General features: G+C 40.3%; 1 protein-coding gene and 1 long non-coding RNA gene across 9 annotated transcripts in view; one reads left to right on the top strand and one right to left on the bottom strand.

Moving 5' to 3' along the window:
- LOC119491402 (retinoic acid receptor gamma-A-like) overlaps positions 1-25191 on the bottom strand; it is a 94091-nt gene that overhangs the window by 4827 nt on the left and 64073 nt on the right. For 5 of the 8 annotated variants that reach the window (XM_037775423.1, XM_037775412.1, XM_037775465.1 and 2 more), the window contains 3 exons: positions 1408-1556; positions 383-545; positions 116-279 (listed from right to left, as the gene is read on the bottom strand). In XM_037775423.1, the coding sequence (XP_037631351.1) occupies positions 116-279; positions 383-545; positions 1408-1556 (476 nt within the window). Of the gene's footprint in view, positions 1-115; positions 280-382; positions 546-1407; positions 1557-15427; positions 16214-25191 lie in introns of those variants that run through there. The other 3 variants (XM_037775450.1, XM_037775457.1, XM_037775441.1) reach the window with 3 other exon arrangements.
- Positions 62-25191, top strand: LOC119491473. The gene is made up of 4 exons (XR_005207616.1): positions 62-74; positions 7331-7337; positions 17610-17615; positions 25045-25191. It is a non-coding gene; the product is annotated as an uncharacterized LOC119491473 (long non-coding RNA).

The following is a 25191-nucleotide window of genomic DNA, read 5'->3' as shown; positions in this document are numbered from 1 at the left end:
TGGCTGTGCAGAGTCCATACAGTGTTTGTCCTTCTTGGCAAAGCGGTGAGCTAATGCTTGAGTGGAGTGCGAGTGTTTAGGGGTGGATGTGATTATGCATTGAAAAACAACTCACTGTGTGGTATTTTCCTAGTTGGCACAGAGATGGAAAGGTCTCTTGGTGAGCTTTGCTGACTTTGTTAACCAGCTCCTCCAGTTCTCCACTCAGCTCATAGTTCTCCGGCAGCACCACCTCCTCCTTTACATCCTTCTTCTTTTTGTTCCTGTCGTTACGCACCGCTACAGGGAAACACAGGTAAAAGGTGACATACTTAAAAAAGCCCTTTCTCCCCCCCTTTAGTTTTTATTGATAGTTATAATAAAGTATTATCTTGTTACGAACTGATTGATATCTTCTTCTCACCCTCTTTGGACATGCCGACCTCAAAGCACTTCTGAAGCCGACAGTACTGGCAGCGGTTGCGGGTCACTTTGTTGATCTGGCAGTTCTTGTCTCGGTGGCAGGTGTACACCATGTTCTTTTGGATACTGCGCCGAAAGAAACCCTGAAACCGATAAAAGAAAATGTCTTACGAACTGCTTCATGACAGGAAACAATGCTCTCAGTGAGATCTCAGAAACGTTTTTTTTAGCCATGATAGCGCCATGACTCTAAGGATGGTAATGTCAGTCTGTTGTAACGTCCCACTGCTTCAGTCCAGACTGAAATATCTCAATAAATATTGGACGAATTGCCATGATTATTTTTTTATACAGATATTCAGGGCTCCCAGACAATGTATCCTAATCATTTGGTGATTCTCTGATCTTTCATCTGGCACGATCATGAGGTCAAAATGTCAAATAACATTGTCATCATCCTCAGCTGTTCGGCAAACTACGTGTTTTGTGCTAACTTGGCTGTAGACTTTTAGTTGATTATTCATTTTTTTTAAATGCTTATAAAATAAAGTGCAATATGCTGACAGGTAATGCATTTCAAAAATAAATAACCTACTAACACAAGATTGTCTGGCTGTTATCTCACATAGAGCTGTCCTCTTTCACTGCTTCTTTCCTAACTGTGAACATCCATTTATCTGTCTCTGTATATAAACTACAAGCACACAAATCTTCTATTAAATGTTCTTCAAATGTATATTTTATCATTTTATTTTAAGCTCTAAATCTCCACTTAAACAGCAGCTTTATTCAATTCAGATGCAGATGTTCACTGCACAGCGCAGTGTTCTGCTCTGTTACATTAATAATGTGCAGTGTTAGTGAGGATACTCTAGAGGGCAGCTTAACAGCAGCAAACATCACAGCTCTGCAGTGCTGACATCTGTCAGGCTGTAGTTGAACATCAGCTGTTCACTTCTTCATACATGTCCTGTAAACTCTTCAGGCGTCTCTGTCTTCGTTTACCTTGCAGCCCTCACAGGAGCTCACTCCGTAGTGATAACCAGACGACTTGTCCTGGCACACGAAGCACGGCTTGTAGACGCGAGGCGGAGGAGGAGGGGAAGGAGAGCTGGGCACCATCTCCTCTGAGCTGGTGCTCTGCGTCTCCACCGCTGCAGGAAGAGAAAAAAAAAAAAAAAAAATTCTTATTATATCAGAACATCTTGTTTACATAAGATCTTAAAGTCTTTGAAACTATGATGAAAGCTAATACAGCAACTGATTAAGAGAGAATAGTCAACAAACAACCCCCCAACCTCATGCAGGCCACCCCTTGGAGCCAGAAGGCAAGCTCAAAGGCAGACATTTTTAAGAGAAAAGGAGGGGGCCGCTGATTGACAGGGACTTAAAAGAGACACAATTAGCTGATGGCCAGATGGCCCTGCTGATAAAATGCTGATTGGCAGCTGAGATTTGATTGGCTTCTCCATTTACTGGTGAGTGGGGGAGCAGCATACCTCTGTTGACTTTTTGACTGACATCTGAATTTTTGCATCTGTGTCCGTGTGTGTGTTTGTGTGTGAGCGCGCACACACATGCAAAAGCTCACATTTTTATTTGAGAGGCTGTCCAACCAGACCGGCCTATATACCTCCAGCCCCATGTGAACAAACAGAGGCGGGATGTTTATGAGACTCGGCTGTCTCCCTCTGTTCCTTCTCGCTGTCTCGCTAAAGAAACTGTATAACGCCATTTGCTGACCACAAGTCACTCAACTGCTGCTAATGAAAACGTTCAAAACAAACAATGTAAAGCAGACGCAGAGATGAGTTCGCCCAGCTGATTCAAAATGTGGTTCCTTACACATAAAATAGAACGAAACAGGCCTGGTAACACATTTGAAGGTGATGACTAAAGAACAACCAGATTCCTTCGAACATGCCTTTCAACTTTCACCTTCAGTCACCCCAACTTCACCTCCCTCTGCCCATTCCCACCCCCACTCCCTTGTTTCCTGGCCCTAAATTCCTCAGTGCAGGCTGGACAGGGTTTAATAGTTGCCCGGGCTCATAAGCGGCCCTATAAAGGTTGTGTCTGGGATGGGAAGGAGGCCCCCGGCCAGGCTGACGGCCTCTTTATTGGGATCCAGTCACCTTGGGCAGCTATTCACATCAACAGCTCCATCCTTGGATCCCTTCCTAGTAAAAATAAAGAATCTGGGGTCAAAACCCCCAAAGTCACAGCCCCTCCTGTCACCTTCAATGGATAGCACAGGACTGAACCAAATGTGGCCCCAACCCCATCGCAGCAACCCCAACCTGAACCCACAGCCCGTCATTAACAAGAGTGGTAAGGTTTCAAAAAACAGAGAGGCAAAGGCACAAAGGAATAATCTAATAAAAACAGAGAGGGGAAAATGAAAAGAGAAAGAAAAGGAGAGGAAGGAGGTGAGTCCGAGGACAGAAACTTCCCAGTGGCCGAGAGGTTAAATAAAATCCTGATCCTTTAACTTTGACCTTGACTGTAGAAGGCCATTACTAACTACATGAGCAGCAGCTTTAAAGTTCAAATATGACATTCAATTCATCATGACTGACTTCATCGTAACGTGTTTCTGAGCAGCTCTCACAGCTGTTGTGCTGCAGCTATTCATCAAACAATAAATAACTATTATCTGATATAAACATGTTTTAAGAAAGTGAGAAATAAAACCTTTTTTTAATTGGATAATTATATATTTTATATTGAACTGGTATTGATACAGCGGTATGTAAGTGTGTATATCACTGAGGAGACTGTTTCACAATCTGAAACAGAAATACAGAACACGCCTTTGGCCATTAACTTTTTATGGCATGTGTGCATACATTTGAACACATTTCTGTTGTTTCAAAGTCCCAGACTGGGATTAAACTATATTAATGTCATTTTTAACTTGACTAAAATATTCTTCTTTACACATTATAATAAAAAAAAAACATTGGCGTATTGCAGGAGCGTGACATTAAATACTTCCTTCTATTTCCCACATTCAAATTATAAGTGGTGGAGCAAGTATTCAGATCTTTTACTTCAGTAAAAGATCTGAATACTTATATAAGTAGCAATACCACAGTGTACAAATACAAGTCCTGCACTCAAAATGTTACTTAAAGTTAAAGTACAAAAGGTTTAGAATCAAAATATACTTAAAGTACTCATTATGCAGAATGCCCCATTTCAGAATAATATATACTGTATTATAATTAGTGATGCATTAATGTGTTCATCACTTTAATGTTGAAGCTGGTAAAATTACTTTATATACTTCATATCATAATATAGTTATAATTCATTAGAGGATATACTGTATATTAAGTATTAATATCTAAATCTGTAAAGTAACTAAAGCTAATAAATAAATGTAGAGCAGTAAAAAGTACAATGTTTGCCTCTGACATGTAGTGAAGTATAAAGTAGTACCTCAAAATTGTAATTAAGTACAGTGCTTGAGTAAATGTACTTACTTTCCACCACTGCAAATTATAGCAAACCACTGTCAGTCTGGCTGTGCAGCCTGTGTTCAGCTGGCTGTAATGTTATCAAAATGTCTTTATTTTGCTTTATACTACATGTGTTTTTCCCAGTTGGTGCATTTCACAATATTGCTATTAAACAATTAGAGATGTGTGCACTGCATGACAGAAAGGTTTAATACTTGAATTTTGATATGAGATAAAAGCGGTTCGGTAATCAGAGCAGAAACATTTCACCAATTAGCTGATCAACAAAAAAATAAAGCAACAATGACTTAAACAATGACTCGTTTAAATTAAATATATTTTCTTCAAGCGAATGTGAAGAATGTTTCCGAGTTCCAGCTTTTTTTGTGACCAATTTTTGATCAACTTTTCAGGACATACTTTACATATCAAGTGATCATGTCCACATAGACAATTATTTTTCAACAAAAAGAAAGAAAAAAAACCCACCCTGAAATAAGCAACAACTAGCCCAACAGAACATACAATGATGCATTATGATAAAAGAGATCGTTCTAGGATTTGTTTTCGTTTCATCTGCTATGTGATCCAACGCTTCCACTTTCTCACTGCTGAGGATTTGCTGCTTTTCTTTGTCTTCTGTGAGAGTTAATTAAATATATTAGAGTTTTGAACTGCTAGTCAGACTAGATTAACATTGTGAAGACAACACATTAGGCTTCAGGAAAGTGTGGCAGGCATTTTTCACTATTTTCTGACATTTTATAAACCAAATGGTGTTTTGATTAATTGTAACTGGCAGATTAACCCATTTGTGCCCAAAGACTATATTTAGTATGATAAGGAAAAGTCTTGAAATTTAGTACGGACATACTTTGGGCAAATATTTAATAATGCAACTTTTACATTTTTAGATCACGTGAAAAAATACACTTTTATAATAGTCAAAGTCAGGATTTTTGAAAAAATTGGAAAAATTCTAACTTTGTGTTTATTAAATATTTTCTATATGAAATATTTTTTACACCGCACTTGTATGCATATCTTTGATATACAACTTGTTATGAGTTCATAGGTACCAAATACTTGATTGTGCTCCTTGTAGTTTCTGAGATATCATACTATATCTAGTATGCACTTGTGACTTCCTGAAGATTTGTTTTATACTCTTTTGGCCCAGATTTCTACAGTACATCTGAAACAGTTTAGCAGGATGGAGGAAATATCAAGGATTTCTGTTTTTGTAAGTGAGCTTGTGCAAATGTGCGTGCCTTTGTGCACCGTTGTTTATGCATATCTTTGATATTCAACTTGTAAGAGTTCATCGATACCAAAAACTTGATTGTGCTCCTTGTAGTTTCTGAGATATCATACTATATCTAGTATTTGGGCATACTGGACTACAGTGTTTTCCTAAAATATAAAGGCGTCTATTGCAAAAACAGTAGTCCCATATGCCCAAATACTAGATATAGTATGATAGGAAAAACTAACTTTTCAGCCGTTTAAAAAATGTCTTCACATTTGTGCTGAGGCAAGCCCAGAGATCACTTCCACCTAAAGAAATAAATTCAGTTGTTGGACACACAAATGGGTTAATCTATATAGAAAATAATTGTAAGTTGCAGCCCTGAAGGTAACGTTCATAGTGGAACTGATGGTTTATCTTGTCAGACAGAGAACCAAATTATCATTCCTGCCTATTTCATATTACTTTTCTAGAAAATGCTGTAAATACATGCAGTGCTCTCCAACAATTCGTGAGTTGAATTATTCAGAGTATGCAGGAGAAAGTATCACGTTTCACACAAGTTTATGAGTAAACAAAGCGCTGCTTGTTAGGCAGGAGGTAAATACTAGTATGTATTCAGTTTGGGGGGGCATTAGAGCCCAGGTGTGGGAGGTGGAGCTGAATGAGTGGCACTGTAACCTGATCACTGTTTTCTGTTTATATAGTAACACTGACAATGTAAAAGTGGCCCTGAGAGAACAAGTGGAAAAATAGCTCCCATTGAAACGGAGACGCTGCATCTGGCGCCAGGAGAGAGGTAGTGACTGACACTGTCTGAGGGCGGTGAGAGCGGGTGAGGAGGGACGTGACTCCCAGGAAACATGACGGAGGGAGACAGGGTGAGAGACGCTGGGCTGAAGGCGGCGAGAGAGAGGGAGGAAGAGGAGGAGGAGGAGGAGGGGGGGGGGACTTTACCTGGCGTGGAGAAAGAAGCAGAGGAGCCAAAAACTGTCAAGCAGCTGTCATCACCCTGAACTGAGCTCAGCCTCAGAGCCTTGGCTTGAAAAAATTCCTTAACCTACAACTCACCCCTCAGCGTGTCACAACATCAATCAGCACGCCTCTATTGAACGCAGAACAGACAAGACGACTCGCGTGAGTCAGCCTCATCAGCTAGCTGGATAAACCTCCTATCGAGAGCTTCACATGCAAACCCAAACTATGAACATAACCTGTCATAGGACGAAGATATAGTGGAAAAACTAGAGTGTTCCTTGACATTACTTCACTCGATCTACTCGTGTTTCTGGGTCTTTCCCACCTTCCTCCTCTCCACTCAGTGTTTGTTGTCAGATCAACACATCCCTGTTTAGACAACAGAAGCCCCTCTGAAAGCAGACACCTTCCTTATCAGCTCTGATGACTGATAGTCTTGGAGCACAGGAATGACAATTTCAGTCCTGAGTAGTTTACAAACCTGCATTAGGAAAATACAAGAATTAACATAAAATGATGTAACATTGACTCAGGAACAGCCACAGCTCTAAACACATGCTGTGTCCCAAATTCATTCAAATTGTATACAGCTTGCTATATTTTTTATAGTATAATGTTTATACAGTTAGTAGACTAGAAATGAACATAGTTACTTGCAGGGTAGGTTGTAACCTGAAACCTTCTTTTTTTCTGACCACCTGGACATTAAAAAGCTGCTTTGCTTTGGCCTTTGTTCACTCTGTGACTTCTCTGGCACACTCAGTGTCAAAAACACCAGATTAAACTATGGGCTGTCAATCGATTAAAATATCTAATCGCAATTAATCGCATGATTGTCCATGATTAATCACAAAACACATTTTTTATCTGCTCAAAATGTACCTTAAAGGGAGATTTGTCAAGTATTTAATACTCTTATCAACATGGGAGTAGATACATATGCTTGTTTTATGCAAATGTATGTATATATTTATTACTGGAAATCATTTAACAACATAAAGCAATGACAAATATTGTTCAGAAACCCTCACAGGTACTGCATTTAGCATAAAGAATATGCTCAAATCATAACATGGCAAACTGCAGCCCAACAGGCAACAACAGCTGTCAGTGTGTCAGTGTGCTGACTTGACTATGACTTGCCCCAAACTTCATGTGATTATCATAAAGTGGGCATGTCTGTAAAGGGGAGACTCGTGGGTACCCATAGAACCCATTTACATTCACATATCTTGAGGTCAGAGGTCAAGCGAGTTTTTCCTCGCTAAAATTTAGCACATTATTTAACCTCCTTCCCGACAAGCTAGTATGACGTGGTTGGTACCAATGAATTCCTTAGGTTTTTCTAGTTTCATATGAATATGAGTATCTGAGCTCACTGCAAGCTCCGAAAGATCGATTGCGTTAATACATTAAAGAAATTAGTGGCGTTAAAATGAATGTGCGCCAACGTGTTAACAGTAATAATCACACTAATGTGTAAACACACATTTGCGGTTCCAAATGTGTCATTTCAAATCTTGACAATTGATGTAAATCTAGTTATTTTAAGTAAGATAACCTGGTTCAGGTTCAAATCCGTGTTGCTGCAGCGGCACTCTTTTCTGTTTTTCAAAATGTACCAGTACTGATTAAAAGTCTGTGTAAAAGCAACGTGCTTGATGCAAAATACACTTTCAGTCCTGAGTAGTTTACGAACCATGCATTAGGAAAATACAAAAAAAATAATATAAAAAAAGGAGCATGCAGCTCTAAACACATGTTGTGTCCCAAATTAATTGCATACAGTTTACTATATACTATAAATCTTATAATATACTGTTTCTGCAGTTAGTAGGGGTGGGAGAATAAATCGATAAAGCATAGTATTGCGATATATTTCGTTGCAATATTGTATCAGACATACACAGACGTCAAGTATTGATCTTTTATTATATAAATTATTAACCTTTTAACAATCAGACGGCAGGCTCGGCCGCTATTCTGCCTGTTGCAGTTGAAAAAGGGGAATAAATCGCAAATCGTGACTGAAGTATCGTGATGATATCATATCATGATGATATCATATCGTCGGGCCTCTGGTGATTCCCACCCCTAGTAGTTAGTATAATAGATATCAACATAGTTAACCATTTCATACTAACAGAAAATGATATAATATTTGTGACATCAGTAACTGATCCATCATTCTGTATTAACAAGTGCAGTGATTGACACCACGTGCCATCAAGCTGCAGTTGTTTAATATCTGCAGCATACAAACATATGAACCCAGTGAGCATGTGGTTTGTTTTACACTGATACTGAAGGTGTTTCTTTCATTCCTCTTGGAGTGGCTGTGTGGTCGACACACTGTGACATATGGCCTGTAGGGCCTGCAGCCTGGCTCAAGCTGCCAACATCGTACATCTCATTGAACTAGACTTTGGCCTGGAGGCTCTTTGGAGCCTCGCACCAGAGAGGAGTGCAGGATAATGCTAGGGACTGTTGTATTATTACAAAGCTATTTCACTTGTTTTTTATTTTTGAGCCAAACCAGACATTTGAGAAATGCTTTCATGACTCGGATAATTGTAAACAAAATGTATTCAAAAGTCAGCAAAATAGCAACTTGGACTCATATTTCTTTCACCCAGAGTCCTCAAAAGATTTATTTGGATGACAAATTCACTTTTTACATAACCTCTCGCCTGACAAAATGTTCAGCAGCGTACTGTGGAATGTGCGTGCACATGTGAATATGTGTGTGTGGGCTGCTGCATGAGGCCACGGGTCAGTTGGACTGAGTGTGAGGGTTTTCAGTGTGACAACACTCAGAGAAACAGTGTGAGGAGACAGGAGGAGGAAAACAGTGCACTCAATGTCACTCATTATTACATAGCAATGACACATAAAAAGCCAAAGCTAATGCAACTTGTAGATTACGTGACATGGTCTCTACACTTTTCATTGTAAAAATGCATGAGTCATGCTTAGAATGACCGTTGTAATTCATGAGCAGATACAGAACAGTGGGGGAGAGCCACAAGCTCAAATATGCTGAGCGAGTAATTACCACGACAGCAGGGAGGAGATGGGGGAGATCTGAGTGACAATCCCTTTCATCAGCTGTTCTAAGTTCAATACCAGCGTCCCCTCCCCTCCCCTGCCCTTTCCCCCCCCACTAATAACCCTCTTCCCCCCTCTGTCCTCTCCTGCCTTCCTGCCCTGGCAGGAGGAGGAGTCCTTCCTGTCATTGGCGGCGCCTTTTAAAGGAAAGGCTGTGAAAACCAGGCTACTGTCCAGGAGATGGCTCCATAAAAACAGCAGCAGCAAACACTTAAAAAGGAGGCAAACACACAAACAACGGTGCACAAAGGCACGCGCATTTGCACAAGCTCACTTACAAAAACAGAAATCCTGGACATTTCCTCAAAGCTGCTAAACTGTTTCAAATGTGCTGTAGAAATTTGGGCCAAATAAAACAAATCTTCAGGAAGTCACAAGTCACACTCACGTGAGCTGGACAATGTGTACTTCAAGGCAATGTTTAGAACAAAACCTGGAAAACAACATTCATGTAATATTGTTTTTTTTCCATGGTCACAGAGTTACGCTTTGTCTGCAGAGTGTGGGGTTGGGGGTGCGTTTACGGGACAGGTTGTTAAATCTGGGTTTGTCCCTCCCATTCATCATCATACATACAATACACCCGCTCTTTTTATAACACCCCATAAACCCAGCTCTCCATTTTTGCCCTTTTTGGATATTAGTCTGCAACCTCAATACAACGCTAGCTTCTCAAATGCATCTTCTGCTACAAATCAGGCGACATGGATTTGAAATTAGAGCTGCAACGATTGATCAATAAGTCTTTTTGTTAATTGCCAACTCATTTGATAATCAATTAATTGGTTTGAGTAATATTCTAAGAAAAAAAATTAAAATTCTCTGATTCCAGCTTCTTAAATGTGAATATTTTCTGGTTTCTTTACTCCTCTATGACAGCAAACTGAATATCTTTGAGTTTTGAACAAAACAAGTTGTTTCTCGATTAATCAAGAAAATAATCAACAGATTAATCGACAATGAAAATAATCGTTAGTTGCAGCCCTATTTGAAAATGTTTAAAAGCATTTAGGTTGGAGCTCCTTGGTAGCCAAGTGGTTACAGCACATGCCACATAACCCCATCGTCCAGCGTTCAATTCCATGTGTTACAGCTCTCTTTCACCCCATTTCCAGTCTACATCTACACTGTCATCTATCAATTAATAGGCAAAAATGCCCCCCACGAGTCATATTTTTACATTTTTTGTAAGTGAAAAGTTCAACGGTATATTTAGCTAACACTGGTAGCATGTCTTTTAACAAATAGTTCACAAAATGTTGAATTTTTCACTTAGAAAAAAATCTGTTTATTCATATTCATTCCACACACACACACTGTCCGTAATCTGCCGCAAAAGTACATTTTTTTCAACGTACTCGAGGCAAATTATAGACAGAAAAAAAACGTAAGGAGGAGTTTCGCAAACACATCGGAGACCACGGAGGTTCCCATAGGAATGAATGAACTTCTGGTTGATTTGCATATGTACACAGAGCTATGTGTAAAAGAGCCATTAATGTGTAATAACGGTGCAGTTATGCATTTGTACCTGGTTTCACTTTGATTTTACAAGCTTTTATGTTGAAAGGGACAGTTTTAAAAACATGTTTTGTCAGCTGAACCACATTTCTACTAGACAAAGTATAAGATGGACTAATAATTCAAAGTCATCACAGGCCAAAGTTAATGTGGTGTGGAGGAGACACGGCTGGAAGCTGCGACGCTTCCATCAGAGACGAGTTGCAACACGACTCACTGAACCTCACAATATGTTGTTTCCACCAATCAGCAGCCTGGAAATGTCTCCTGTTGCCTTCATAAGAGTACCGTAATTGCAAAAATATGCTATTCTGAACGTTGTTTTAATGAGGCATGGGTTCAGATCAGATCTTCTCATCAATGATCCATAACCTACAGCATCTGTCATGTGTGCATTCCCAACAGTTGAGTGTGTAGGCGTTCAGAGTCAAAGGTAAATATTGTAACACGCAAACTGTAACCTGATTACTGTGAATAACCAGATTAGAGTAATAATTTGATTAAAGTGTTTGCATGACTCAGCAACTAAATAAACTGACATGACATGATTTGTTTGATAATGTTGTTTATGACCAGAGAGACGGATGTGTGGCAGGAAACATCTTATTGATGCCACAAAAAAACAAAGAAAGAAAGGAAATAGTGAGACTGTGTGTTTATTTCTGTGTTGATGAATTCATGCAGTACTTTGGTGCAAATTCTCTTACTCACAGGGTAGGTTGTAACCGGAAACCTTTTTTTCTGACCACCTAGCCATTGAAAATCTGCTTTGCTTTGGCCTTTGTTCACTCTGTGACTTCTCTGGCACACTCTCAGTGTCAAAAACACCAGATTAAATCACACTAATGTGTAAACACACATTTGTGGTTCCAAATTTGTAATTTAAAATCTTTCAATTAAATCTATTAATGTAATTATTTTTAAAGTAAGTTAACCTGGTTTGGTTTTTAATCCGTGATCCTGCAGTGGCAATCTTTTCTGTTTTTCAAAATGACCGGTATTGACTTAAAGTCTGCGTAAAAACAATGTGCTTGGTGCAAAATACATTTTCAGAAACTGGTAACTACATTTCAAAGGTTTACTGTGAAAAATGAAAAGTAAAAAGTTTAAGATCCATTGTTGTTGTCTTGTTTTACAGCTACCAATAATCTCTGCTTCGCTTGAACGAATTACACACTGACTGAACTTGAATTTCCAGGTTCATCGAGGTTGTTTAGGCTTCAGAGTAATTTCTTTCTCACCGGTGTTGAGAAAGTGACAGTGTTAGGGAACAAAAGCCCACAGGCATCAAGAGTACAAGAGTATAAGCCAGTATTTCATGACCCAGTGACACAGATTACCTCATTTTAGTGATACTAGCGCAGGTACAGCCAAAATAATCATCTGAGCCCCTTCCAAGAAATACAACATGCAGACACCCCCTAAAACTACTGTTTTATCTCATAAATCAGGCACATATCTGCGGTCTTTATCAGCTTCTGGCAGCAACAGCATCCCCAATGTGTGACAGTTAGCCGCTCTCCTCCTATGTGATGATATGATGGTCGAGGAGCATTGTTAAACTGGCTTTGAAGAACCCGTTTAAAGAGAAGAGGGTGCCAGAGAAATGGAGATTATCACTGAATGAGAAGGAGAGTGTTTCCCCCTCAAGGCCTGAACCACCATGATACAAAGAGTTACGGGGGGTGGGTTTAATCCCAAATCCAGCTTCATCCCTCCGCTCTTCTTTCAACCCTCGTCTCTTTTAACTGCCCGTGCCCCTACACACCGCCTAATCTCTTAATTGACCCTTTGTAATTGTAATTGAATCATTAAAAGCTCTTGGTTACACAACACAAGGCGTGTAAACTGAGCCAAGTGTGAGCGAGGAACGCATACACACACACCGATACACACTATTGGAAGAGGAAGATCAAGTGTAGAAAGGGGGGGATCTTCAAAAGAGGAGAAAAACAAATGTCACATAGAGGAGAACCCACCACCACCTCCTCCTCCACCTCCTCCACCTCCTCCTCCACTGCACAAGAGGCAGTGACAGAGAGAGTGGACAGACTTTGGCATGTCCCCGCTCCCTTTAATGCCTCCTGACGTTGAAACAAAGGAAGGCAGAGAGGTGCTGAACTGCCTCACATAAAAAAAAAAAACACAGGAAAAGATGACCCCCCCCCCGCCCCCTAACACACACAGGAGAGAAAGCTCGTGTCAAAAAGACACAGAGGCCAAAATGCTCTCAGGAATTTAGAGTCGCAGTGTCCAACAGTGCATGTTCACTGAGAGCAACGCTGGAAAAGCAAACTTTTATTCACTGTCCAATGATGGTTGGTGACGTACAATATGGACCTTCTTTCTTTCTTTCTTTAAATGTTGACAAAGTTATCAATGTCAAAAGGTCAGTGGAAATTAAGGAAAGGTGGTGAAGTAGGTTTTATTTGCTTGAATTCTCACAGAGGCAACTGGCTGAGACTAAAGAGGTTGACCATAATATTGATTATCTTTACTGTCTGCCTTAAATAATTCAAAACGTGCAATCTTAGAATAAATGAGTTATATGATCTCCATTAAAAATAGACCAGCAATTGTAGAACAAAGTGTGCCAGCAAGGTCTACCGGTGTCAACGTTATAAGGAGGGCCGCAACTATTTTCATTATTATTATTATTGTAATTTCATTAAACTGACAATTATTTCATCGATTAAGGCATTGATTGACCATTTGGTCTGTAAAATAAAAAAACAAAAATGCCTGTTGCAATGTTCCAGAGCACAGGGTGACGTCTTCATACATCTTGTTTTGTTTGAGCAACAGTCCCAAAAATATGAATTTTCAATGATTTATTGATATAAAACATAGAAAAGCAGCAAATTATCATATTGGAGAAGCTGCAGCCGGAGAATAGAGTTTTGATTTGAAAAATGACGATTAATCGATTATAAAAATAGCCATTTATTTTTCTGTCTAAGGCTGCAACTGACGATTATTTTCATAGCTGATTAATCTGATGATTATTTTCTCAATTAATTGATAAGTTATTTGGTCTATAAAATGTCAGAAAATTGGGAAAAATCAGTGTTTCCCAAAGCCCAAGATGACGTCTTCAAATGTCTTGTTTGTCAACAACTCAAAGATATTCAGTTTACTCTCATAGAGGAGTAAAGAAACCAGAAAATATTCATATTTAAGAAGCTGGAATCAGAGAATTTCAACTTTTTTTTAATTACTCAAACCGATTCATAGATTATCAAAATAGACGGTGATTATTTGATAGTGTTGCAGCTCTAATTCTGTCGATTGACTAATCAATTAATCAACTAATCGTTTCAGCTCTAGTTATAAGCAGTGGGATTTCCAGTCCACCATCCCAGCCTCATGTCTGATAGAGATTGGTTGAGTTATATTCTGTATATGCTGATGTGTTCGATAAAGAAATAAAAGGTATGAATGTCAGAGGTGAGTAACTCCTCTTTGCTACTGTCCATTACTTTCCAGAACATCTTTTTAGTACCTAAAGTCCATGCAGAAACCTGGACCTGCAACCCTTCACAGCTAAAACAAAGAAACTAAACTGATTTTGATATAAAGAAAAGATGATCGATGAATGTTTGTGGACATTTGTCTTCCAGGCTGGCATCTGGCGAAGCTCCTTAGCGAGTTGAAACAGGCCCTGCTGTGGTGTTTGTCATCCTGACGGCTCATCCGTCATCATTAGCGAGCACTGAGGGCCTGACAGTGCTTGATGCCCTGGTATCTAAATAATTACTGAAGATAAATAGACTCAAGGTGCTCAGCGGGGACATCCCACATAGTGAAGAATGATATTATGAACATAAAAAAATGTGTGAGTAGACTTCAGCAGGTCAGTTTCTATAGATAGATAAAGTCAATGTTTGATTTTCCAACCCACAAAGCCAAGTGTAATCAAAGAGTCTGAAAGTGGACTCCATGACAATAACAAAAGCTCTGCTTATTATTTTGCCAGATAGCGTGTTTTTTTCTCATTTATCTTTGCAGTATTTGGCTGTGTGACTAACACTGTATCTTAATACCTGATGCAATCTGTGCCTTGTTTATACCGCTCTTTTGAGGAGTTGTCAAAAGAACGTCTTGTGTTAGGAAACAGCTTATCGTGACTCATATTTCATCTTTTAACAACTGACTTGTCATTCTTACAGTCATCCTTTCTTCTGAAGAACATTGCTAAAAATCTATTCTAGTTTTGAGGAACTTCCTCCCTTTGCATAAACGCCATTCATCATCTATCTTTTGTGTAGTCTGTTTCTAGCTAAATGTGTGTTTATTGACCAAATCACAGCAATGTGATTTCAAGGCCCATTTGCCTTCAATCTGTCAGTGCTGTTTCTGTTTGGACGTTGTTGTTTTCTGGACACGTCGCCGGGTCAGGTCCCGAATTGTTTAACAGCGCTGTCAATCACGTGAAGTCATTCATAAAGAAAACAAACACGATGATGTATAAATATGCACTCCCCGGCTCACTCACTCACTCTCACAAAGCACACTAAGCACATAAACAAACAAAAAGCAGGGTGAGAATGGGTACATAGAATCGAAAGGAATCTGACTCTTCCTGTGGAGAGAGCTCTATGATAACAAAACCAGGACTCTGATAAGAACACACACACACACACACACACACACACACACACACAGCTGGTCTGTTCCAGTCTGATGGACAGGATGGAGTACTCACACTGAATGCTGCTGGTCCCGGCCCAGGCGAAGGGGTCCAGGCCGGAGAAGTAAGGGGTGGCCTTGCCGAGCATGCAGGAGCCTTGTGCGGACACATCAAAGAGGGGCCGCGGGGCCAACCCCAGAGCCTCCATACAGTCAAACATACTCCTCTCAAATCACAGCAAACACAACCTTTTGTTCTGCAGCCAAGCTGACAGAAAGTGACTGTAAAAACTGAGAAAGAGCTGAAAGTAACTCAACGCCCTGCTGGTCCAGGTGTTCCCTGTCTCTCTGTGTGTCTCTCCCTGACTGCCTGTCCTGTCTCTTCCAAACTAAGACTAAAACTTAAATCCCTTCTTTCTCACCTTGTTTCTGCTCTACAACCCAAAACTTCTTCAACCCTCTCTGTTCCCAGATCACTGTCTCTAACTGATCTCAGTTCCCCTCTCGCCGGCTCTCTGGGCCTCTCCACCACAGACACTATACAGCCAACTATCCGCATGCTCTCTCAGCACAGAGAAAGGAGGTGGGGTCGGGGGAAGAAGAAGAGGGAGGGACGCGGTGCCTGAGGGGGTGTGTACATGCTTCATGATTGGTCGTGCACCAAAGTTTCTCTCCTTCCCCCTTTTTCTCCTTCAAGTTTTCCAACTCGCCTCTTCATATTTCATATTCTGCAAATGAAAACAAATACTCCTCACCTTCCTCCTCCCTCGACTCTTTCTTCTTTCTTTCATTTTCTGTATTAATTCCCTTTTTGTTTTACCACAGCAGGGAACATTGCCTCTCTTCCAAACAATGCAGCTTCCACCACCTTCAGCAAAAAACACTCCCACCTCACAAGAGTCTGTTCGGAGCAAGAACCAAAGGTGCTGAGAGAGGGGCAATTTAGTGAGAGTGTCAATTGCTAATTTTCTCAGCTTTCACTGTAAATGGATGCTCTCCTATGGTTTCTGTACAGGACAGTGGGATTAAAGTGGCCACAGGAACACAACACACCTGCTCACACACGCTCAGGTCCTGTGATTTCCCCTAAATTAAAAGCATATTACTGGAGTATTGTGTTGCATTTTTGCTATGATTACCAGTCGCAACAGTGTGGTATTGTTTTCAGCTTGTCTGAGTCCTGAATGTGTGTGTGTGTGTGTGTGTGTGTGTGTGTGTCTGTCTTCTTAACTAAGGCTACTTTCTGGGATACATTTCAGACTAAAGACCAGTTAATTTTGGGACAAAAGCCATTTCCCCAATTTGGAAAAAGCTGATTTTTGGGTCAATGTTTAAAGGATTAGGGTTTAGGCAAGTAAACTTTACAGGTGTGTAGTTGAGATCAAAATGAAGGTTCAAAGATGGGTGTCGTCTGAGCAAGGGCGCTGGAAGTAGTGGGGTGGGAAGAGGGGAAGGGGTCATTGGCCCCCAACTGCAAGATGGCCTTCAGTTTATATTAGGGCTGTTAATCAATTAAAAATATTTAATTGCGATTAACCGCAAATGAATCACACATTGTTTTATCTGTTTAAAATGCACCTTAAAGGGAAATTTGTCAAGTATTTTATACTCTTTATCAACATGGGAGTGCATGGGCAAATATGCTTGCTTAGACATAATAAATATGCTCAAATCATAACATGGCAAATTCAAGCCCAACAGGCAACAACAGCTGTCGGTGTGTCAGTGTGCTGACTTGACTATGGCTTGCCACAAACTGCATGTGTCAAGGGATCCCTTTGAAAATGACCATGACAGATGTCCCTTGCCAAAATTTTGCGTAAGTTTGGAGCGTTATTTAGCGTCCTTCACGACAGGCTAGTATGACACGGTTGGTACCAATGGATTCCTTAGGTTTTTCTAGTTTCACGTGATCTTCACTAGATTTAAAACTGATCTTGCTACAACCTCCGATAGATTGATTGCGTTAATGCGTTAAAAAAATTAGTGGAGTTAAAACAAATTTGCGTCAACGCTTTATTATCGCGTTAACTTTGAGAGCCCTAGTTTATATTTATTATTATTCCCATAAGTGTATATAGAAATACAATGAAACAGAACAAAACAATAAACGGAAAAAAAGAAACACATCAAATAAAACAAAAAAGACACAATAATGCTTTATTTTACGGTGTCATTATTCCCTGATAATTCCGTGAAAGTTTCCAGAAAAATAACTATGCAATTTGGTACTACTTGTATGGAAAATAGAGGCAAAGTTCTGAGTCAGTTATCAGATTTTAGTTGGTTGTGCTGAGCTTAAAAGCAGCTGTTGATTTACTGAAGAAGTTCCTGAAAGGGAAACACCACCTAAATTGAATTCCAATATGTTATTTTCCAGTAAAGTTCAATCAGTATTTGTGAACATGAGCTGCTCTCTCTCAAAGCCAGAAACCAGAGAAGTAAATCTCAAACTGGTGATGTCATAGGATATAAAGTGTGGAGCTGCTCCATAGACAATGGACCCACTGAATGTTTGTTTTCTTTTTTTTTATACCCAGATGAGCTTTATTCTACTGTAGTGTTGTCAGTTGTGAAACACAAAATGTTCCCATATACTCAGAACGTTCCCCCGGGTGCTCTCAGTGTCATCTAGAACATCTTTTCCTATTAGCTCCACACTTTATACCCTATGACAAATTTGAGCTTTAACACTCTAGTTTTGGGGATTTGGGAGAGTTGTTTATGTTTACTTATACTTTTTGGCCTATCTTAAACCATAAGAATAACATGTATGAATTTTGAAAATGGGTGTAGTTTCCCTTTACAAGAACTGCCCATTTTAAACCCAAATAAATATTCATTCATTATTCATTTATAATTGGAAACTTTATGCTTTACATTAGAAAAGCTGTATGGAAATGGCAAAATTCGATAAAACTTCCTCAATTGTGGAAAAACATCTTTTACACTGGCTTGAGGTGGTTTTTACCTTTATTGAAAAAGAGTTGATGTGCTAAATGGGATATGGAAACGCCTTTGCCGAATTAACTCTGACGTAGCAAATATATAACTTACATGACTGATCGGCTGTTTACGCTGTCGGCGTCTTCTTGGATATTTTCATAACGCCTGAATGCTTGTCTTCATCTTTAGACAACATGAAACATGGCCAATACTAGCTGATATGAAATAACAATTAAAAGTTAAACCAATTGAAACAAATTCCTGAAGACCTCTCTCCATTTTTCTCTTGTAGGTTAGATGGCCAAGCTGACTTGTTTTGTTTCTGTTTCGCAACCTGTACTTCTTCTACTCTTGTTTACTGGTGGATTACAGCGATGCGTAGCCTATAGCGCCAACTTCTGACCAAACTATGCTATAGCCAAATTTATTCAATCCAAACCAGTTAATGGAAACGGGCCTAATTCACATTTAGTCCTAAGAAATTTATAGGAAGTCATTAGGAATTTGCAGACCGTTAAAATAAAGTGTTACAGAAGAGATGGAGAGAGAGAGAGAGAGAGAGAGAGAGAGAGAGAGAGAGAGAGAGAGAAAGGGTGCTTAACATGGATGAAATACAAGACAAGGACTTTATTCAAAAATATACATTTAAAACCATTGCAGAAAAGTCTGCAGTGGACTCCTAACAGATGCCCTAATTGTGTTCATCAATGCATATTTAATATTTCTGTAATTTGAGATGAAAATGATGACCTATCTGATTTGAATTTTAAGCTGGAAGTCTGATCTGTTTCTTCTTTTTCTGTCTCAACAGTCTTCCATCCCCGTGTCTCTCTATTGCAGTTTTATTTATCTCAAAGCTTCTCTTTTTCTTTCCATTTGGTCTTGGCATGTGCGGATATCTAATTCAATCCCTTCAATTCGGTTCAAAATGGATTCAGTTATCTTCCCTCCTGGAGCTTATTGGATAGTTCAGTCACACTGAAGTGGGACTCCGCTGCAGGCGAACCACGCTGGCCCGGAGTCTGGATAGTTTGTATACAAGACAGCCTCACCCTCCTCCCTCTCCTCCTCCCTTTCCTTCCCTCGTTCAAGAGGGATGAACTCTGGAAGAAACCCCCACTGGGGCTCTAACACCCCCCCACCACCACACACACACACACACTGACTTCCCAAATTGTCCTGCCTGTGGCTTCGTATGCTTCATACTACCCTTGTGTGTTACAATTCTCTATTTTCTTATTTTTCTCATGTTGTTTGTTTGTTCATATTTCGCCCAACCCCCTGAATCCATCTTTTTATAAATATGTTTTTCATAATCATTTGGAGGATAGCAGCTTTGCACCCCTGCTGGGTTTTTTTCCTTAACTTTTTTTTATTCATCTTGCCAGTACTGTTTTACTCATCCCCCCCTCGCATGGTGGAGTTTTTACCTGTCTTTCACCACCGTGGCCGGGCAGCACACACAAACACAATGACACACTGCAGGGAGCAGAGCAGCACAGTATCAGCCTGCCGAGCTCTCTCCACACCTTGAGACAATTACCCTCCCCGCCTCACAGCACCATGCCCCCTGTTGCTGCTTTGAGGACAGAGACACACAAATGCAGAGCGAATGTGAAGAAGAAAAGAAACTCTCACTTTTTAACTAAAACATAAGCTCCCACTATTTTCGTTGGTCAAACCGCAGCTCTCTGCTTTCCTCTCACACATTTGTGAGAGGTAGCGAGTCACATTACAACTATTCACAATCGGGTTCTTTCGGCTATTCATCCTGTCGTCATGTCTGACACAAACACACAGAGCTGAACAATGGCCTCTCTCTCTCTCTCTGTCTCTTTCTCCACCAGCAGCTCCTCCGGCTCGGCCGCAGATATTTGCACAAAGTCTCACTGCGGTCATCAGCGAGCGCACAAATATAGTCACAAATGTGAGGCAAGGAGCGCGAGACTGCTGGTTTGTGATATTCATGGGTGTTGGAATGTGCAGCCTACAGAGTGGCAGTGGAAATGTGTGCGTGCGTGTGTGTGCGTGCGTGTGTGTGTGTGTGCGTGTGTGTGTGTGTGTTCGGACGCACGGACAATTATGTGTGTATGTGCTTAAACAGAGTGCCTGTGATGAAAGACACAAAGAAAAACACACAAGCCTCGCTCTGTGCCTTTAGGTTCAAGTTACTAATATCACACTCACACACGCACTCAAAACATTACAAAGAACAAGATGTGACTAGTACAGAAATTACGAAAGGACATTGTGTTCATTGTGGAAACACACACTTCTTTTCCTCGTGATCACTACAGCGAGATTTCTTCCTTTTCAGAACTAAACAACTATTTCGGTGCAGACCGATAGATTGGAATCTTATGTCGATACATTTTGAGGAATATTGACTCAGAATTCAGAGATGGTATCGTGTATTTACTCCGATTCCAGGAAGCACTGGGCAGAGAAGCTTTAACCAAAAAGAGTTCCTTGTGTGCTCTTGTACTAATTCCCAGTCCCCGCTGCTATTACGAGACGAGGAGAGAACTTACTGTATGATTGAATACACAGCGGGGAGCTTTTGATGTGGATATCCGCTAATTTCAAGTCCAGGGATGTTTTGAGTTTCCTCTCATTAGAGAACAAAGTCCAGTCTTCCACTCACACTGATTAGGGCCTGGTGTGGATTAATTGGCAAATCCCACTTAAACTCTCCTTAGTAATTTTGTATAATTTTGTTCACTTTGCAATTATTGAGAGATAAGTAATTTATTGTAGTGTCATTTGATGGTAAAGAATGAGTTCATTATATGCACGGCCACAACAAACTATCAGTTTACACAAGGGATGTCTACAGAGTTAATAACATTACTTCTTAAAATCTAGCTGATGGAGAAACGTGTCAACTCCATTCCCACATTATGATCAAGATTTAAGAGTGCGAGCCGTTCCCCGCCAGCAGTCGCAGTTAGGAGGTTCAGTCCGTCCTCAGGCGAATAGTCCCGCAAACCGTGGTAAACTGTGCGTTAAAGTCGAGGAAGTTTAACCCCTCCGTCAACTCAACTCAATACAAAACGGAAACCAGTAAGGATCGGAGATAAGTGTGGTCGCATACTGTTCCTGAATTTCAGAGTCGTCCTGCTGAGCTTTCCAGATGGCCTCATCCAATATGTAGAGGTCTTTGGACATTCCTCTCTTGGCAGGTTGGACTGAGGCACAAGCGAGAAACTGATGGTTGGTGGTGCCAGCTAGGGATGTGATGGTGATGACATTTTCCCAGCGGTTAATAAACTTGTGACAACACCGGTGTTACCGATAACTTTTTACATTTTACAAGAAAAGATGACAGTCAATATGTGTAGCGTGTATAGGTGGTCAGTAGGTGGCTGTGTATCAGGCCCCTCCGGTCCAGCTTTTGCAGTGGGGCCGCAGGGGTCTACCTGGCAACGCTGTGCACACCAGCTGTGACCGCTTTGTCCTCCTCGCAGCGGTTACCTCATTAACATTATGGTTCCCTTATAGCATTGGGTTTAAATCTGAAATATTGCCAAATAGGCGCGTTTGCTTTTCGCTTCGACACCAAATCCTCCGCCATCTCCCGGTCTGTCAACTCTCTCTCGTCCCGTGTTTGTGAAATATGACTCCTGCTTCTCTGAGCTGAGACTCCGCACGGAGCAGATGCATTCACTTTCAGTTTGTAGCGTCCGTCGTCCGACTCTCTAACATGCCGCTGATAAGGGAAAATGAACTAAATGGGTTTTATTTATGTTAAAAAAGCAAAACGACGGTGGGGGCGGTGGGTATACGTAATGTAGTGTGTGCCCGACCACCGTGTAACACCGGTAACACCGACTACCGCGACAAGCCTAGTGTCAACAGGAGCTCAAGACAGGACATCAGGGACTTTATTATATTTCAATATGCAACAGTGAAGGTGAACTCTTGCTTACACCGGATAAGACGATGCTAGGTTTCTGAGTTTTCAAAACCCAGACAAGAGATGAATGGCGTGTCACAACAGTGAAGGTCCTGCCCACCAGGTAGTAACGCCATTTTTCCAAAGCCAACACCACTGCCAAACATTCCTGTGGTTGAATAATTCCTCTCTGCTGGATATTAGGTGAAAGCAACACTCACTTCCCAAACCTGTTTGTTGGGCCATAACAGCACCCAACCCAACATCGCTGGTATTTGTGTACACGATGAAGGGTAAAGCGACATCAGAGAACTAACGGCGATGAAGGCCGCCAGTTGCGTCGCCTCATGTCACCTAATGTCACCTAATGTCACCTCATGTCACCTCATGTCACTTCATATCTTGGCCAAAAAGTTGCACTCAAACACGCAAAGACTACAGCCAATGGCCAACTAGCACGTATGCCTGCGCCTGCGTGAGAGGAAATAACTGTTCATACCAGCAGGTAGCAGTAGTCTGTATTCGTCATTAAAAACAAACAAACAGAAGACCGAGGACGGCTGATATACAAGCTCTTGTTATGATACATAAATGAAACAAAGCAGCGTTTGCCGACCATTTTCACCCCACTCTCGTTCACCACTCAGCTTCCTTCAGATGGCCATGTCATTGTGAAAATATCCGTGTGTTGGAATGATCAGATGAGATGAAGATGAAAAATGTGAAGAGTCTTCTGTGTTTTTCCTCTTGACTTTACTCGTTGGCTTGCTTTCTCACTTCCGTTTCTCTTCTCGTGCTTTACTTCAATCAACATGCTGAATCGGCCAAAAAACCTCTGCCACAGGCAGAATAGTGCTAACGGTGCGGGACACACAGGTGTGTTCGGGCCTTAAGGTGAAATACGGGTGCCAAAGAATTGGTGGGGAAGCAAGACGCTGTTTCAAGGTTTCAAAAGCAGCTTTGGACCATTTCCTTTTCAAAGCGTTGAGAGGCTCTGCTATTTGTGAGAAGTTGGGAACAAAGCGATGGCTCCAGCCAGCCGTTCCCAGAAACCTCTGTAGCTCCTTCATATTTCTTGGCATGGGAACGTCCTGCTTTGACAGTTTGCAAGCTAGTTAGAGCGGAGTACTTTTTCCCTCTTCAATGACTTTTTTTTTAATTCAACAACATACAGTCCTGCAACAAAATCCAAATGCTGCAAAATTCTGTAATAATGACAATACTCTGATTTGTAATTACATTTTGGGGGATAAAAGATGAACATGCTAAATTGAGGAATCACATTATCTGGAAAAGTAACTGTTGAATCACTGGTGTTGATCTTCAACCTACATACACATATACTGTATAAATGTGCACTATAGGTCAATTAACTTGACTTCAAAACTTGGTTACTGCACTTATAATCTATTTAGACAACGTTGAAATGCCACAAGACATTTTTACATCCTAATTTACTGGTTTACCTGGTTCAGTTTATCGTACCTACTTTTCCATCTGTCCATCACACACCAGTATCACACGCACACGCGTACACATTAGGGGTGTAAATCACAAGTTTCATCACAATATGATATATTGATTCTTTGCACAACGATACGATATTTGCTCATATCCCAAAGTCCACCATGATACGATTTCGATTTGATTCATTTCAGGAGACCTGCAATCGATATGAGACAATACATACTATATACAATAATACAGTATTCAAATATATTTACTGGGATCATCCAGACATTTAAATGAAAAACAATCTATTCTTTTTAATAAAAATAATAAGTGGGAATTTCAAAATAAAGAGGATGATATGGATCAATGTTTTCATTTCAAATCAATGATATTGGATCATTGATTATTGAATCGATGTATTGATCCAGATCGATGTAACGTTACACCCCATCACACACATGCACACAAAGCCTCACTTGTATTACTCCACTACATGCTCAAAGTGAGACATTACAGAATTAAACTTTTAACTGAAGTTAGATTTCTGATTTTTTATTAATTTATGGTCTCATTACAAGCTTAAGAAATTAAATCAGGTTTTATCACAATCTACAATTTCTTTCTTATTGGCCTCTACGGTCAACTATCAAATAAAGCTGAAATAACTTAGATAACTGTGACTGATGTAGATATTCTGCATGTACCTGACAGGTTTTCTGGGCCTCTTGTTTTGTCACGCGTAACCACCCGTATTGTCATCGATCCTGACTGACATAAAGCAGCGCGGCCTCTAATATCTTTCTGTCTCTGCTTGTAATGTGCATAAATGTCCCGGAGGCAACATGTCAAAGATGTAATGACATTGTGAGAGTCATATAAGACCTGAGTCTCCAGATAAACAGATATCAGCCGTTCCCTGAACACATTATCTGTGTGTACACAATGACACACACAATGATTGACAGGTGTGTTCAGCAGGTATTTCTACACCAGTTGTCAATCTTACAGGATAAGTGATGCTGTGTAAAGTGCTTGATTTAAACACTGCACAGTCTACAGAATATTGATCAACATAGGGATTAATATGGATACAAGCTAATCCACCTAATTTTGGACGTGACTTGACACACATACAGCAGTCAAATATAGAGAACTAGATAAACCTGAGGTAAGTAGTATTCATATAAACACACTAATGGGTTTAGGCTGCGGGGACGTGCATCTATTTATTCCGAAACTGCAAATGTTACACAGGAAGTCAAGAAAATCCTGATATATAAGATGAACTAAAAGAGGGAATTGTTACAAAAACTTAATTGAAAACAACCCAACTGTATTATACATAACTTGAAATTACTACAACACTAACATTACATGGAACTAACAGTGTGGAGTGGAAGTGTAGTTATAATACAGACTCACTTAAATAGTGCTGTAATGTCTGAGTAATATCACTAAACTAGGGCTGCACAATTAATCAAAATTTTAGCGAAATTGCAATATGACCTACTGCAATTTACAAATTGCAGTATTTGTTAAAATCGCAA

This window comes from Sebastes umbrosus, chromosome 1 (assembly GCF_015220745.1).
Source record: "Sebastes umbrosus isolate fSebUmb1 chromosome 1, fSebUmb1.pri, whole genome shotgun sequence".
Lineage (NCBI taxonomy): Eukaryota > Metazoa > Chordata > Actinopteri > Perciformes > Sebastidae > Sebastes > Sebastes umbrosus.
Note: the sequence above shows the minus strand (reverse complement) of the source record. Positions and strands in the feature narration are given on the sequence as shown.